At 47.4% G+C, this 15,509-nt stretch overlaps 1 protein-coding gene and 1 long non-coding RNA gene across 2 annotated transcripts in view; one reads left to right on the top strand and one right to left on the bottom strand.

Moving 5' to 3' along the window:
* HABP4 (hyaluronan binding protein 4) overlaps positions 1-12,288 on the bottom strand; it is a 42,320-nt gene extending 30,032 nt beyond the window's left edge. Inside the window, exons 1-2 of the mRNA XM_039475236.2 lie at positions 11,812-12,288; positions 3,172-3,334 (exon numbers count right to left, since the gene is read on the bottom strand). Coding sequence (XP_039331170.1) covers positions 3,172-3,334; positions 11,812-12,154 — 506 coding nt within the window. The 5' untranslated portion in view covers positions 12,155-12,288. The remainder of the gene's footprint in view (positions 1-3,171; positions 3,335-11,811) is intronic.
* Positions 12,289-12,480: 192 nt separating this feature from the next.
* LOC141583803 (uncharacterized) lies at positions 12,481-14,907 on the top strand. Its single transcript, XR_012516703.1, has 2 exons — positions 12,481-13,152; positions 13,858-14,907. It is a non-coding gene; the product is annotated as an uncharacterized LOC141583803 (long non-coding RNA).
* Positions 14,908-15,509: the final 602 nt, after the last annotated feature.

Below are 15,509 nucleotides of genomic sequence, written 5' to 3' on the forward strand. Positions count from 1 at the left end.
AGTTTGTCACAAATAAAACTTTTTAGGTTTTACTTAAGAGTATTTTTATTCGGTGGCTCACACCTGCAATCCTAGCACTTTGGGAGGCTGAGGTGGGTGGATCATGAGGTCAGGAGTTCAAGACCAGCCTGACCAATATAGTAAAACCCTGTCTCTACCAAAAAACAAAAAAACAAAAAAACAAAAAAACAAAAACAAAAATTAGACAGGCATAGTGATGTGTGCCTGTAATCCCAGCTACTCAGGAGAAAGGCAGGAGAATCACATGAACCTGGGAGGCGGATGTTGTGGTGAGCCGAGATCATGTCACTACACTCCAGCCTGGGTAACAGAGTGTCTCCAAAAAAAAGCAAAGTATTTTTATTATTTTTAAGAGTATTATCTGGCTGGCTGCGGTGGCTCACGCCTGTAATCCCAGCACTTTGGAAGGTCAAGGTGGGTGGATCATGAGGTCAGGAGATCGAGACCATCCTGGCCAACATGTTGAAACCCTGTCTCTACTAAAAATACAAAAATTAGCTGAAGGTAGTAACATGTGCCTGTAGTCCCAGCTACTCAGGAGGCTGAAGCAGGAGAATCACTTGAACCCAAGAGGCAGATATTACAGTGAGCAGAGATCGAGCCACTGCACTCCAGCCTGGGCAACAGAGAGAGACTCCATCTCAAAAAAAAAAAAAAAAAAAAACAACTATTACATTTTTTTCTCTACATCTTTCTTTTTTTTAAAATTTAATTTCCTTTAGGTGCATACTATAGCTGGCATTTCTCCCCCTGTTATCCTTCCCCACCCTCCCAAAAGTATTACTTATTAAGAGTATTTTTTGGAAACAGAAAATATTTTCCGATATCACGATTTATTTAAAAAATTCAAATTTCCTTGAAAGTGAAAATTCTCTACATATCTCTAATGTGGTGTGCTGAGAACGCATTACTTCTGTGGCATTCCTACCAAACATGCATAACCTCATTCCACGAGGAAACATCAGAAAAACTCAAAGTCTGGGACATACTATAAAATAACTGGCCCACACTCTTCAAAATCCCAAATTCATAAAGACAAAGGAAGGCTTAAGGAGCTGTGCCTAATTAAAGATGACTAACCACAATGCGTTTGCCTGGAGGGGATCCTGAACGAGAAATGTTTTCTCTTGTTTAAAGATATCACTGGGACAACTGGTGAAATGAGAGGAAAGTCTGTAGACTACGCAATTCAGAGAATTAGGTAACAGTATTATATTCATCTTAATGAGTCTGAAAATTGCATGGTGTTTTTAGGAAATGCATTTAAAGTATTTAGGAGTAAGGGGGCATTCCTACACCTTATTCTCAAATAACAAGGAATGGCTGTGTGGTGTGGTGGGGGGTGAGAAAGCAAATGTGGTAAAAAGTTAGTATGTGGGGATTCTAGATGAAAGGCAGATGGAAATTCTTTATATAAATTCTTGAAACTTTTCTGTAATTCTGAATTTATTTTAAAAGAAAAAACCCTCCATGATCCCATAACCCACCTTATTCTTCCATATATGTAATATTTCACTTAATAGCTATTTTTTTTACATCACATATAAAAATCTGTTTTAGCCAGGCACGGTGGCTCAAGTCTGTAATCCCAGCACTTTGGGAGGCCAAGGTGGATGGATCACGAGGTCAAGAGATCGAGACCATCCTGGTCAACATGGTGAAACCCCGTCTCTACTAAAAATACAAAAAATTAGCTGGGCATGGTGGCGCGTGCCTGTAATCCGAGCTACTCAGGAGGCTGAGGCAGGAGAATTGCCTAAACCCAGGAGGCGGAGGTTGCGGTGAGCCGAGATGGCGCCATTGCACTCCAGCCTGGGTAACAAGAGCGAAACTTCGTCTCAAAAAAAAAAAAAAAATATATATATATATATCTGTTTTATCCTTTTTAAAGACTACACAGTATTGCTACTATAAAAAGGGGGGGAAACATGAGTTTGTTCATATGAACAATAATTTCCTCTTTTCCACAGAATCCCTGAAATAAGGGGGAAATAAATACCCAAATGATTCCAAAAATAAGCAGGTCTGATCCAAGAAGCTTTGCAGAAGCAAGTGGACTGTGTTTATTACTCAGCAAATTTGAAGTAATCACCAAAAAGGGGGCAAAATTAAGCCTTTCTATAAGTTTCTCTCCAACATGGTTGCATCAAGACCATTTCATTGTCTTGAATGCGTAACTTCTAGGTGAGTATCTCTGCATGAATCAGCACCTGCTCAGCCCGCCCAGGTTGTTACTCTCTGCTAGAGTTTTTTTGTTTTAACAGGCTCTATAGTATAGTTTTACAAAACCAAATTATTTGGTTAAAACCTGTAGCCAGAATCCTAAGTGGAAAGGAATTAGCAGTCAAGAAGCTGGAAGTTGGGAAAAATGGCTCCCTTGGCATTTAACTGTTTACTATTCTAGTCTTCCTTAGCCTTTTTCACTTTATTTTCCTTGAAATCTGATTCACTAGTTGTTTCTGTTTCACATAAACAGCTGTAATGATTAAACAAAGGCTCTAAGCAGCAAGCACCCACCTTGCTAGTGCCAAGCGTAAGACACCAATAACCGCTCCCTGCGTTCAGGTGGGGTGTGGCGGCCACCACGCTGCCCCAGCACTCAGGAGCAACACGACACTCCACCAGCCCACGACTGCTGTCTGTGTTAGAGTGCTTCCAAGAGCAGGCATGCCCGCCAGAAATTGGGATTACACATCAGACAGACTTTTCTTCAGATCTCAGCATGGCAGCCTATAGACCTGACCGTGGAGCTAGGAATTTATTTTAATCCATTGAGCAGTCTAAATTAGTAATACTAAATCAAAACCATAATTATATCCCTAGTCCAAAATTGTATGTCTAATCCAGAACTTCAAAAGAAAACTGAACCAGTTCAACACACTCCTGTGTAACTTCTTTTTACAAGTGCTCTTCACAGTTACCAATAAGCAATTCACTTTTAATTGTACAATCATTTTCTGAACCAAGATGTAAAGTCATCTGTGAAGCAAAAGGAAGATCCCTCCCACCATCTAAGGTAACATGAACTGCACATAAATTAGGAAAGCATCCCTAGGGCTGGCAACACAAAAAGCCGTAGCCAGCAGAAGCAGCGTTTTTTGAAAACCTTTCCGGCTCCCCACCCACCCTGCCGAGAACTGCAGCACTTACTTTTCATCCGCAAACTTCTCAGCTGTGAAGTCCCCCGGCCTCTCAGTCTCATAGGGTCGGTATTCCCTGTAGGGTCTCCGCTCGGCTCTTTCAAGCGTCCCCTCGGGCCCACGGCTGTCATTCCATCCTGGCTGCTCCCCTCTTCTAGGGGTCCGCTTCTGGCCTACCCGAAAATCAAAGCAGAGAGCTGGAACACAACGTCTGCGAGAGTATTAAACTTTACAGGTACTTGCAAATTTTAAGTTGTTGATACTACGACTGCCCACAGTCTACTACTTTTTAATAGAACATTACTATTAAATCATGCTTTCCCTACAGCCTAGAAAGTATATGACAAACTAAGCCCACCTATAATTACAGGCGCCTCCCAAAAGCTGTGACAGTCGGTGTATTTTACTAAATACGCTACAGTTCACAAAAGCAGCTTGACAAAAACACCGTATGGAACCCCTATCTAGAAAATGAAAGAATACCCTGTATTTCAGAATGTACTTTTAGAATCCCAACTGCACATAAAACCACGGCAACCATGGCTAATCACTGGCATACTACTAAGGTTTTTGTTTCTATTTATTTATTTATACTTGAGACAGAGTCTCACTCTGTCACACAGGCTGGACTGCAGTGCACTGTGCAATCTCGTCTCACTGCAACCTCTGCCTCCCAGGCTCAAGCAGTTCTGTGCCTCAGCCTCCGGAGAAGCTGGGATCACAGGCATGCACCACCACACCCAGCTCATTTTTGCTATTTTTAGTAGAGACAGGGTTTCACCATGCTGGCCAGGCTGGTCTCAAACTCCCAGCTTCCAGCAATTCACCCACCTCAGCCTCCTGAAATTACATGGATGCTTTAAACATCTCACCTCAGCCTCCTGAAATTACTGGGATTACATGGATGAGCCACCGTGCCTGGCCAAGGTTTTTGTTTTTAAGAGTTTGTAGTTTCTATTTTTTATTTTTTTGAGACGGAGTTTCGCTCTTGTCACCCAGGCTGGAGTGCAATGGCGCGATCTCGGCTCACCGCAACCTCCGCCTCCTGGGTTCAGGCAATTCTCCTGCCTCAGCCTCCTGAGTAGCTGGGATTACAGGCACGTGCCACCATGCCCAGCTAATTTTTTGTAGTTTTTATATTTTTGTTTTGAAAACAGGTTTTCCTGCTATTCTATGAGATATATAGACTTGCAATTATAACTTCTTGAATATGGACCAAAACCTCCCAACTTGCCCGAGAGTCAGCCGGTACTTGAGGACATCTCTTTTGTCCCGAGAGTCTGGCACTTAGACGCCACACTGGGACCAGAGACTCTGGTCTTTTCCTCTCACCTTGCTTTACCCCCCTCTGGTTTTAACGCTTTAAACATCTTAAGCAAAGTCTAAGTTTGAAGCCGTCTGATACTTGGTAAATACATTGTGGAGAACTTTGTCACGTCTTTAATCTTCAAAAGTCTGTCTTTTTTTGTATAAATTTAAAAGATCTCACTATGTGCAATTTTTACAATAGTGGCTTCAGTTTTTCTCAGTACAAATTACTCTTTACATTAGTTGCATAACTATAAAATATTACATTTATTCAAGTTAATGGATTTTTTTTTTTTTTTTGAGACACAGTCTTGCTCTGTCATCCAGGCTGGAGTGCAGTGGTGCGATCTTGGCTCACTGCAGCCTCTGCCTCCCGGGTTCCAGCGATGTTCCTGCCTCAGCCTCCTGGGATTACAAGAGCATGCCACCATGCCTGGATAATTTTTTTGTATGTTTAGTAGAGACAGGGTTTCACCATGTTGGCCAGGCTGGTCTCCAACTCTTGACCTCAGATGATCTGCCCACCTCGGCCTCCCAAAGTGCTGGGATTACAGGCCTGAGCCACCATGGCTGGCCATGGATATATTTTTTAACTATTAGACTTCTCTCCCACTTAGAAAAGACCTTAAGGAATTTATGTGTATATATACTTTTCTATTTTCCCCCTTTTTTTTTTGAGATGGAGTTTCGCTCTATCAACGGGCTGAGTGCAGTGGCGCGATCTGGCTCGCTGCAACTTCCGTTTTCCAGTTTCAAGCAATTCTCCTGCTTCAGCCTCCCGAGTAATTGGGACTACAGGCACGTACCACGACACCTGGTTAATTTTTAAAAATATTTTTAGTAGGCCGGGCGCGGTGGCTCAAGCCTGTAATCCCAGCACTTTGGGAGGCCGAGGCGGGTGGATCACAAGGTCGAGAGATCGAGACCAACCTGGTCAACATGGTGAAACCCCGTCTCTACTAAAAATACAAAAAATTAGCTGGGCATGGTGGCGCGTGCCTGTAATCCCAGCTACTCAGGAGGCTGAGGCAGGAGAATTGCCTGAACCCAGGAGGCGGAGGTTGCGGTGAGCCGAGATCGTGCCATTGCACTCCAGCCTGGGTAACAAGAGCGAAACTCCGTCTCAAAAAAAAAAAAAAAAAAAAAAAAAAAAAAAATATTTTTAGTAGAGACAGGGTTTCATCATGTTTCTCAGGATGGTCTCTATCTCTTGACCTCGTGATCCACCTGCCTCAGCCTCCCAAAGTGCTGGGATTAGAGGCATGAGCCACTGCGCCCAGCCTTTATGTTCCCCTTTAATATTTTCTACCAAAACTTTATCATCTTGGTACAGATAAATCTTAATTGATCTCTTTTTCTTTTGGAGACAGAGTCTCGCTCTGTCACCAGGCGCCAGGCTGGAGTGCAGTGGCCCGATCCCGGCTCACTGCAACCTCCGCCCCCCGGGTTCAAGCAATTCTCCTGCCTCAGCCTCCTGAATAGCTGGGACTACAGACACGCTACCACACCCAGCTAACATGTATTTTTTGAGTAGAGATGGGGTTTCACCAGTTGGCCAGGATGGTCTTGATCTCTTGATCTTGTGATCCGCCCGCCTCGGCCTCCCAAAGTGCTGGGATTACAGGCGTGAGTCACCACGCTCGGCCAATTGGTCTCATTTTAAAGCAAAAATCATCTTTATGACATCACTAACATAAATTGTATAATTTATTCCTTGTCAACAAAGTATTTTTTTCAAGAGTGAAAAGTTGCACAACAGATCTAAATTCAACCTACTATAATTTTAATGTCCCATAACCTAGAAATATTTAAATTCAATTTGTATCCTGTAGTGAGGTCACAATCTGAGATTGTGATATGTTTCGGATATAGACAAGATGTTATCATAAATACTGCATAACTCTTTATTTATTTATCTTTTTTGAGACAGAGTATCACTCTGTCGCCCAGGCTGGAGTACAGTGGCATGATCTTGGCTCACTGTAACCTCTGCCTCTCGGGTTCAAGCAATTCTCTATGCCTTACCTCCTGAGTAGCTGGAACTACAGGCATGTGCCACCATGCCCAGCTAAGTTTTGTATTATTAGTAGACGGGGTTTCACCATGTTGGCCAGACTGGTCTCAAACTCCTCACCTCAAGTGACCTGCCTGCCTTAGCCTCACAAAGTACTGGGATTACAGGCATGAGCCACCGCAACCAGCTTTTTTTTTTGAGACAGAGTCTCACTCTATCATCCAGGCTGGAGTACAGTGGCACTATCTTGGCTCACTGCAACCTCCACCTCCCAGGTTCGAGTGATTCTACCGCCTCAGCCTCCTGAGTAGCTGGGACTACAGGTGCCTGCCACCACGTTCGGCTACGTTTTTTGCATTTTTAGTAGAGACGGGGATTCACCATGTTGGCCAGCTGGTCCTGAACTCCTAACCTCAGGTGATCCACCCCTCTTGGCCTCCCAAAGTACTGAAGCATGAGCTACCATACTCAGATGCCTTTTTTTTTTTTTTTTGGTGAGACATTCTCACTCTGTCATCCAGACTGCCGGGCTGGAGTGTAGTGGTACAATCTCAGCTCACTGCAACCTCCGATACCTGGTTTCAAACAATTCTCAAGCCTCCTAGGTAGCTGGGATTACAGGCCTGTGCCACCATGCTTGGCTAATTTTTCTGTATCTTTACTAGAGACGGGGTTTGGCCATGTTGGCCAGGCTGGTCTTGAACGACCTCAGGTGATCCGCCTGCCTCAACCTCCCAGAGTGTTAGGATTACACACATGAGCCACTGCACCTAGCAGAGCATTATGCTTTTATTGCAGACATATCAAGATAATCACACTTTTTTTTTTGACAGGGTCTCACTCTGTCGCCCAGGCTGGAGTGCAGTGGTATGATAATAGCTCACTGCAGCCTTGACCCCTGGGACTCAAGTGATGCTCCCACCTCAGCCTCTTGAGTAGCTCAGACTCAGACCACAGGCATGCACCATCACACCCAGCTAATTTTTTTTTTTTTGGGGTAGAGATAGGTCTCCTTTTGTTGCCCAGGCTAGTCTTGAACCCCTGAGCTCAAGTGATCCTCCCATCTAGCCTCCCAATGCTGGATAACGGGCATGAGCCACCACACAGCCCCCACTGTCACTGATACTTGTCCCCAGTTGCCCAGGAGTGGGCAACATCAGGTCTGGGCGCACATGAGTTAAGCGTTCAGAATTGGAAAAGGCGTTCAAAACGTAAGGTAGAAAAAGCCACTACGAAAGTCAATTATCTAACAAGTTCAAAATTATACTAGGTCATGACATAACACTCATCAGAAAATTTGTCAACGGTAACAATACTTTTCCATATTTTTACCTCAGTGTAAAAAGAGTTATTTTAACACAGTTTCAGATTTCCTATTTCCAACCTACAGTTGTATAAACATCTTTTAGTATCTCCACTCAACTACACAATTACTTAGGTGCTTATCCCACCTTTCTGCTTCCTCCAATTTGTTGTTGTTTTGGGTTTTCTGCTTTTTGTTTTTTTGAGATGGAGTGTCACTCTGTCACCCAGGCTGGAGTGCAGTGGTACAATCTCAGCTCACTACAACCTCTGCCTTCTGGGTTCAAGCCATTCTCTTGCCTCAGCCTCCTCAGTAGCTGGGATTATGGGCATGTGCCACAACGCCCAGCTAATTTTTGTATTTTTTTTTTATTATTTTTTATTTTTTGAGATGGAGTTTCGCTCTTGTTACCCAGGCTGGAGTGCAATGGCGCGATCTCGGCTCACCGCAACCTCCGCCTCCTGGGTTCAGGCAATTCTCCTGCCTCAGCCTCCTGAGTAGCTGGGATTACAGGCACACGCCACTATGCCCAGCTGATTTTTTGTATTTTTAGTAGAGACGGGGTTTCACCATGTCGACCAGGATGGTCTCGAACTCTTGACCTCGTGATCCACCCGCCTCGGCCTCCCAAAGTGCTGGGATTACAGGCTTGAGCCACCGCGCCCGGCTTAATTTTTGTATTTTTAATAGAGACGGGGTTTCACTGTGTTGATCAGGCTGGTCTCGAACTCCTGACCTCGTGATCCGCCCGCTTCGGCCTCCAAAGTGCTGGGATTACAGGCGTGAGCCACTGCACCCGGCCCCTCCAAGTTATTTTTTAATTGTGTCAATTAAATTTGTAATTCATCAACCTTAAAATAGGACATCTACTGTACACCATATAAAAGCCTTTTCCAACAGTATAAACTGAAAACTGTTAAATACAACTGGCAACTTATTAGAATAATTATCAATATCAAGTAGACATTTGATTTTCCCTCCCAAACCCCCCAAAACAAACATAATTAGAATAATTACCAGTTTCAGGCAAACGTCTCATTCTCCCTCCCAAACCTCCCACAACAAAGATAATCAGCATCCAGTTTTTTCCTCACAATTTAGCACTAAGAGATCAACACTGCCACGAACTGGGCTTGTTTTTCTGTGCTGGATCAGCAGCTCCAAGTGGAGCATGCAAGCACTGCATTTCACGAACCTTCCCAACGCAAGGCTGGCACATGCATTCGTCACCAGCTAAACCAAGCCCATGTAAAGAAACAGAATACAATAAAAATTACAGTGAGATTTCCCACAAAATAAAGTTGAGCTTTGGTTCAACATAATACTAAAAGGCTAGGAAAACCAAAACTGAAACGAACTCTCATGACCTCAAGAGTGAACTCACTGAGCAAGGCTCACTCAAGGGTTTATGTAGATTGCTAGACAGATAGTCAGACATTTAAAACCTATATTTTTGGCTGGGCGTGGTGGCTCACGCCTGTAATCCCAGCAGTTTGGGAGGCTAAGGCAGGCAGATCACGAAGTCAAGAGATAGAGACCATCCTGGACAACATGGTGACACACTGTCTCTACTAAAACAAATACAAAAATTAGCTGGGCTTGGTGGCACGCACCTGTAGTCCCAGCTACTGGGGAGGCTGAGGCAGGAGAATCGCTTGAACAGGGGAGGCAGAGGTTACAGTGAGCTGAGAGGGTGCCACTGCACTCCTGGTGACAGAAAATCAAGACTCCATCTCAAAAAAAAAGAAAAGAAAATTATCTGGGTGTGGTGGCAGATGCCTGTAATGCCAGCTACTCAGGAGGCTGAGTTAGAATTGCTTAAACCCAGGAGGTGGAGGTTGCAGTGAGCCATGATCATGCCATTGCACTCCAGCCTGGGCGATAAAGCAAGACTGTCTCAAAAACAAACAAACAAAAGCCCTACATTTCCATATGAAAAGCTTGTGACTTCCACATTCTTTCAGGATTAGTATTTCTATGACATCAAATATATTTTATTTTTGTCTAAACATTCACTTACAATATTCTAACAAAATTAAAATTTTGGTACAGTGTTTCATATCAACGAGGGCTACAAAACCTTGAGAGATTAGCTCTTTGATACCCATCATAAATTTAGTACAGCAACTACATAAATGGAAATTAATGAGCTCTTTGCGCCTGAAAAAAACACATACCTGAAAAAGAACTTCAATGATAAAATTTACATTCTTACTACAAAATCAACTGAATATCTTTAGTTGATTTCAAAAGCCAGATCACTTAGACGGAACAACTGACAGAAAAAAAGTTATGAGTGGACCACATGACAACATCAAGCGCAGGAAACAGGCTGCAACCCAGTTTGTATCATTTAAGTTTAGAAAGAAAAGAAATAGCCCTGTGCATTTATGTATATAAATGCAAAGTGTTAACAGCAGGAAAAATAAGAGGATTTTCACTTAACCTCATGCATTTTGGAACTGCTTAAAATTTTTATCATAAAAATGCATGACAATTTTAAAAAGGCTAAAAATCAATGTATTAAGAGTACTACCTCGTCTCACGTTTTTCGGAATAGAAGATGTATTTTTTTTTCTTTTCTTTTTTTTAAAGATGGGATTTCACCGCGATGGCCAGGCTGGTCTTTAACTCCTGACCTCACCTACCTTGGCCTCCCAAAGTGCTAGGATTACAGGCGTGAGCCATCGCACCCAGCCTGTATGTATTTTCATTTGTTAAAAAATAAACGGAGAAGAAAAGCTTAGCCTTCCTCCGTTCTTTTATTATATTCATGTAAATACGTTTAAGAGAAAAACATAAAAAACAGGATATAAAATGCACAATGTATCTCCAGTCTCACGGTTTAGAGAGGCTCAAAAATTTACCGGCCTACCAAAGAGTCGTGAGATAGTCAATACCATTTTTTAAATCATTGTCAACATCTTTATTGTAGTGACTTGATTCTCGAGTGATGACCCTGGATTTAACTTTTCTCAAATAAAGGTAAACATGACCCAGCCGCACATCAAAGCCCGAATGCTTCAACCTGAGACCTTTCCACAGGGCTGCGATGCACAGTCGTTATCCAACAAGGAACCAACCAGTAAAACCAAGTTGAACACGCTGCCAAACGTTGGCAGCAGTGGTCAAACTACACATCTTAATGTCACACTCTGCAAACCTTGGGACCGCTGTCTCACTTAAAGAAAACAGAGGAAACCCAGGAGGAGCGCGGCCGGCTCTGCCACTGACGCAGTTCAGGTGGGAACGAACTCTCGGGCACCCTCCCCGACCGCGGGCAGCGGGACGCCAGGCTGCGCACCGCTTCTGCTTGCTCAACAGCGAGTGGGGAACTCCGAATATTCTTCACCGAAAGGTGAAAAACGCTTTTCTTAAAGCGGCCTTAAGTGATTTCTAAGTTCCACATCCCACCGACGCCGCACGCAGTACTGAAACGCGGTGCCCGCTGCCTGCTGGACGCTCCCGGGCCGGGAAGGGGCGAAGGCGCCAGGTCGGACCGCGCCAGGGACCCCCGCCCGCCGCGCCCGGGCCGGACGTCACAGGCCGCCCCGCGGTCGCCCAGGCCTCCCGCATCACAGAGACCCCCAGCCCCGGGGCCGGGCGCCCTCCTCCTCCCCACCGCGCCCTCGGGCGGCTCCGACCTCAATCCCGCAGAGGCCGGGCCGGAGGGTGCAGAAGGCCCCCGGCAGCCCGCACGTGGGCGCCCCGGGGTAGCGACCTCCGCGTTCGCCCCCACGCGCCACCCCAGCGACCCCCCTCGACTTCGTCCACCTTGCCGTGAAGGCTCAGTGCCAGGGCTGGGGGCTCCACCCCACGCCAAGCCTGCGCTTTCCCCGGAGCCCCGCACCCGGCGGGCGAGGGCTGGAACGCTGCGACCCCCGCCCCTCTCCTCCCACCTTCGGCGGCCACCGGGACCCTCAGCTCTCCCGGCTCCTCCCCGGCCCCGCCTCCGGGACCCCGCCCCGGGACCCCGGCCTCACAGCGGGGCGCGCCGTGGCCGCTCCCCCGGTCCCCCCGCGTACCCGGCGACCGCAGGCCACCCCCGGGGCTGTCGGGCCCCTGCGCGCCGGGCGCCGGGAGGGTCTTGCGCTCCTTCTGCGACTCCCTCCGGCCCGCGCCGGCTCGGTGGCCCGAGGGCCCGGCCGGGCTCCTGCCTCCGCGGGGACCAGCCCCGGCCGCCGCCACCTCGTCGCGCCTCTTGCGCTGCAGCTGCTGCTGGCGCCGGCGCTCGGCCTCGCGCAGGATGTCGAACGGGTCCGACTCGTCGTCCAGCAGCTGATGGAAGCGGTTGGCCACCACGCAGCCGAAACTCTCCTGCATCACGGCGCCGGCGGCGGCCACGGGGCTCCCGAGAGCGCCCTTCATGCCGCCGCGACCACAGCGGCCCGGGCGGGCAGCCCACGCGAGCGCGTCTCAGCGAAGCCGGCGGCGAGGACCCATGCTGCCCGCTCCGCCGCCGCCGCCGCCGCCCTCCCGGCCCTACCCGGTCCGGCCCCTCCCGGCGCCCGCCCCCGCGCCGCCGCCGCCGCCGCCGCCGCCCGCCCCTCCTCACCCAACAGCCAATCAGCGTGCGGGGAGACGCCCCCTTTCCGAGCCGCTTCGCCCGGAGGCCCAATCACCGACCGGCTGCTGTTACGTCACGCGGCCTCTGAGCCCCGCCCCCTCCGCGCAGCCGGGAGGGGCGGGGCCGGGGGCGGAGCTACTGGCCGGAGACCCCGCGGCTGTCCCGGCGGCGCGGGCGGGTGGTCGGGGCTCGGCCGCGTGTGCGTTCGCCCCGGACCGCGTCCGTGTCTGTCACCCGCCGCTCTGCTTCGAGCTTCTGTATACATTTCGCCGCTCACCAGCTGCATATTGCGCACTTACCGCGTGCCAGGCGTTACGCTGTGGGAAATAGTAGCTCCGTGTTTGCGCAGGTCTGAGTCTGTAGACGGAGAGCAAGTGCCCTGAAGGACAGGCGCGGAGCTCCACGGGCCTGCAGCAGCGGGACCTGACCTGGCTGGCGGGTGACAGTTGAGCCGAGAGAGAGGGGTGACAAGGGGCCGGAGGAGGAACGGCAGGGGCCGCAGGCTCCAGGTGGGCTGTGCGCAGCCTGTTCCAGCTACAAGTCGTCCCTGTTCCAGGAGCAGCGGGAAGCACGTTTCCAACATGAGCAGCTTTGCGTTTGAAAAGGCCACCCGACCTGCACTGTGAACTAATAGTTTGGAGGGAAATACACGTGGATGCAGGGAAGCCAAACATGCTTGTTGCAAAGCTCCAGGGAACTGCTGATAGTGACTTGGATTAGGATGGTGGCGGTGGAGGTGAAGAGTGGACGGATTCAGAGACTTGGTGATGAGCTACATGGAGGGATGAGGAAGAAGGAGGTATGGTGGCTCTTATTTTCCTGGCTCCAGCATCTGGTGGTAGAATTAGTCACCACTGGAAGAGACTGCTTTCATGAGAACCATGAATTCAGGCTTGGACACGTTGGGGTCTGGATATTTGGTTTCTTTTGAGATACTCAGTCGAGGCCTGGAGTTTAAAGAACGCTGGACTGGACTTCCTCCAGGAAATCTGGCATGGGCACCGATGCAGACACGCTTGGCTGCCTTTCCTTCAGCCGTTCTTTTTCCCTCTTACATTTTTCCAGCGCCGCTATCTTGTTCAGGCCTCATATTCCCCAGGGGAAGCGGCCCCGTCCAGCCTCAAACTTGATTAATCATAAATTATTCATAGCACCTGATTTCCAATTCCTTCTCAGTAACTGGTTTAGGAATAGGCTGTGGGGCAATTTGGGCAGAACAGATCTGAGAAGTATTCTGGGAAAGTTTCTCTGGCACCTAAGAAGGGGTTGAGAAGGAATCTTGCTGTTGTGGTTTGGTGATGACCAGTGCAAAGATGCCAAAGAGAACTCTGGCCTCAAGCAGTGCTTCTCAAAGTGTGGTTGGTTCCTAGTGCATGCAGGGATCCTGGTTCATTGAGAGAAAATACACACGCAATTTACTATTTTTACACTTTTAAAGTGTACAATTCAAGGACATTTACTAAATTCACAATTTTGTACAACCCTCTCCACTATCTCATTCCAGAACATTTCATTGGCCCACAGGAAACTCCACGCCCATCAGGCAGTTACTTTCCGACGCTCCCAACCCCCACTTCTGTTTCTGGGTCCCTGTTCCATGAGAGAACATGATGCCTGCGGTGGCTGTTCCTTCGTGTGGCCAGGAGGATTGCAGAGCAGAAGGATGGAGAAAGCCTAGATCCTTGATGGTGTTGAGCTGCCCACTGGACCCACTTGGGAACCTCCTACTTGAGGCTTGTGATGTAAGGTGACAGATGTGACTGCGCTTGGTTGTGTTTGCTGGTTTCGTCTGAAAGCATCCAGTTAGAGCATCCTGCCCAGGTGCTCTGTGGCCAGCTTTTACTTTCCTTTAATAGCATATGGAAAAGGAATTCCTAATCCTAAATGCTGTCAAGTCTGTATTTTACTCACTTATTGAATTTTGTGTTATTCCCAAGGAGGACAGGGATGACGCCTGTCTTATTCATTGCAATTTGTATTCCCAGGGCTTGGCATTCTGGGCAGCTATAGAGTAGCTTTTCAGTAAGTATTTGTTGAATGGTTGAAGAATTTAGGATATTTGGTCACCTCCTTTTGAGTGAGCAGAGATTAATGCCTATGCTTTCTACCCAAAAGAATTAAAAGCAAGTGTTCAAACAAAAACTTATATATATATTTATGAATATTCATAGCAGCACTATTCACAATAGCCAAAAGGCAGAAACAACTAAAATACATGCCACCTGGTGAATGGATTAAAAAAATGTGGTACAACAAAGTATTTGGTCATAAAAGGGAAGTACTGATATTTGTTACAATATGGATGACACTTGAAAACACTGTGGTAAGTGAAAGACAAAAAGGGCCACACGTTGTATGATTCCGTTATGTGAAATGTCCAGAATCTATAGAGACAGAAAGCAGATTGGTGGTTCTAAGGCATGGGGGTTGGGAGTGTTGGAAAGTAACTGCCTAATGGGTGTGGACTTTCCTGTGGGCCAATAAAATGTTCTGGAATGAGATAGTGGAGATGTCTGTAGAAAATTGTGAATTTAGTAAATGTCATTGAACTGTACACTTTTAAATTGTATAAATAGTAAATTGCATGTGTATTTTCTCTCAATGAACCAGAATCCCTACATGCACTAGAAACCAACCACACTTTGAGAAGCACTGCTTCAGGCCAGAGTTCTCTTTGACATCTTTGAACTGGTCATCACCAAACCACAACAGCAAGGAATCACAACCATGTGAGTGAAGGGCCTGTCTTCCCACTGGGCATCTGGAATTATCCTGCTCCCCTGTTTTCTTCCTATCTTCCTTCCAGTGTAACCAGCCACTGTACGTTCTTTTTTTTTTTTTTTTTTTTTTTTGAGATGGAGTTTCGCTCTTGTGACCCAGGCTGGAGTGCAATGGTGCAATCTCGGCTCACCACAACCTCCGCCTCCTGGGTTCAGGCAATTCTCCTGCCTCAGCCTCCTGAGTAGCTGGGATTACAGGCACATGCCACCATGCCCAGCTCATTTTTTGTATTTTTAGTAGAGATGGGCTTTCACCATGTTGACCAGGATGGTCTCGATTTCTTGACCTCGTGATCCACCCGCCTCGGCCTCCCAAAGTGCTGGGATTACAGGCGTGAGCCACCGCGCCCGGCCTGTAAGTTCTTAAAGGACGCCC

Source organism: Saimiri boliviensis, chromosome 2, assembly GCF_048565385.1.
Source record: "Saimiri boliviensis isolate mSaiBol1 chromosome 2, mSaiBol1.pri, whole genome shotgun sequence".
Taxonomy (NCBI): Eukaryota; Metazoa; Chordata; class Mammalia; order Primates; family Cebidae; genus Saimiri; species Saimiri boliviensis.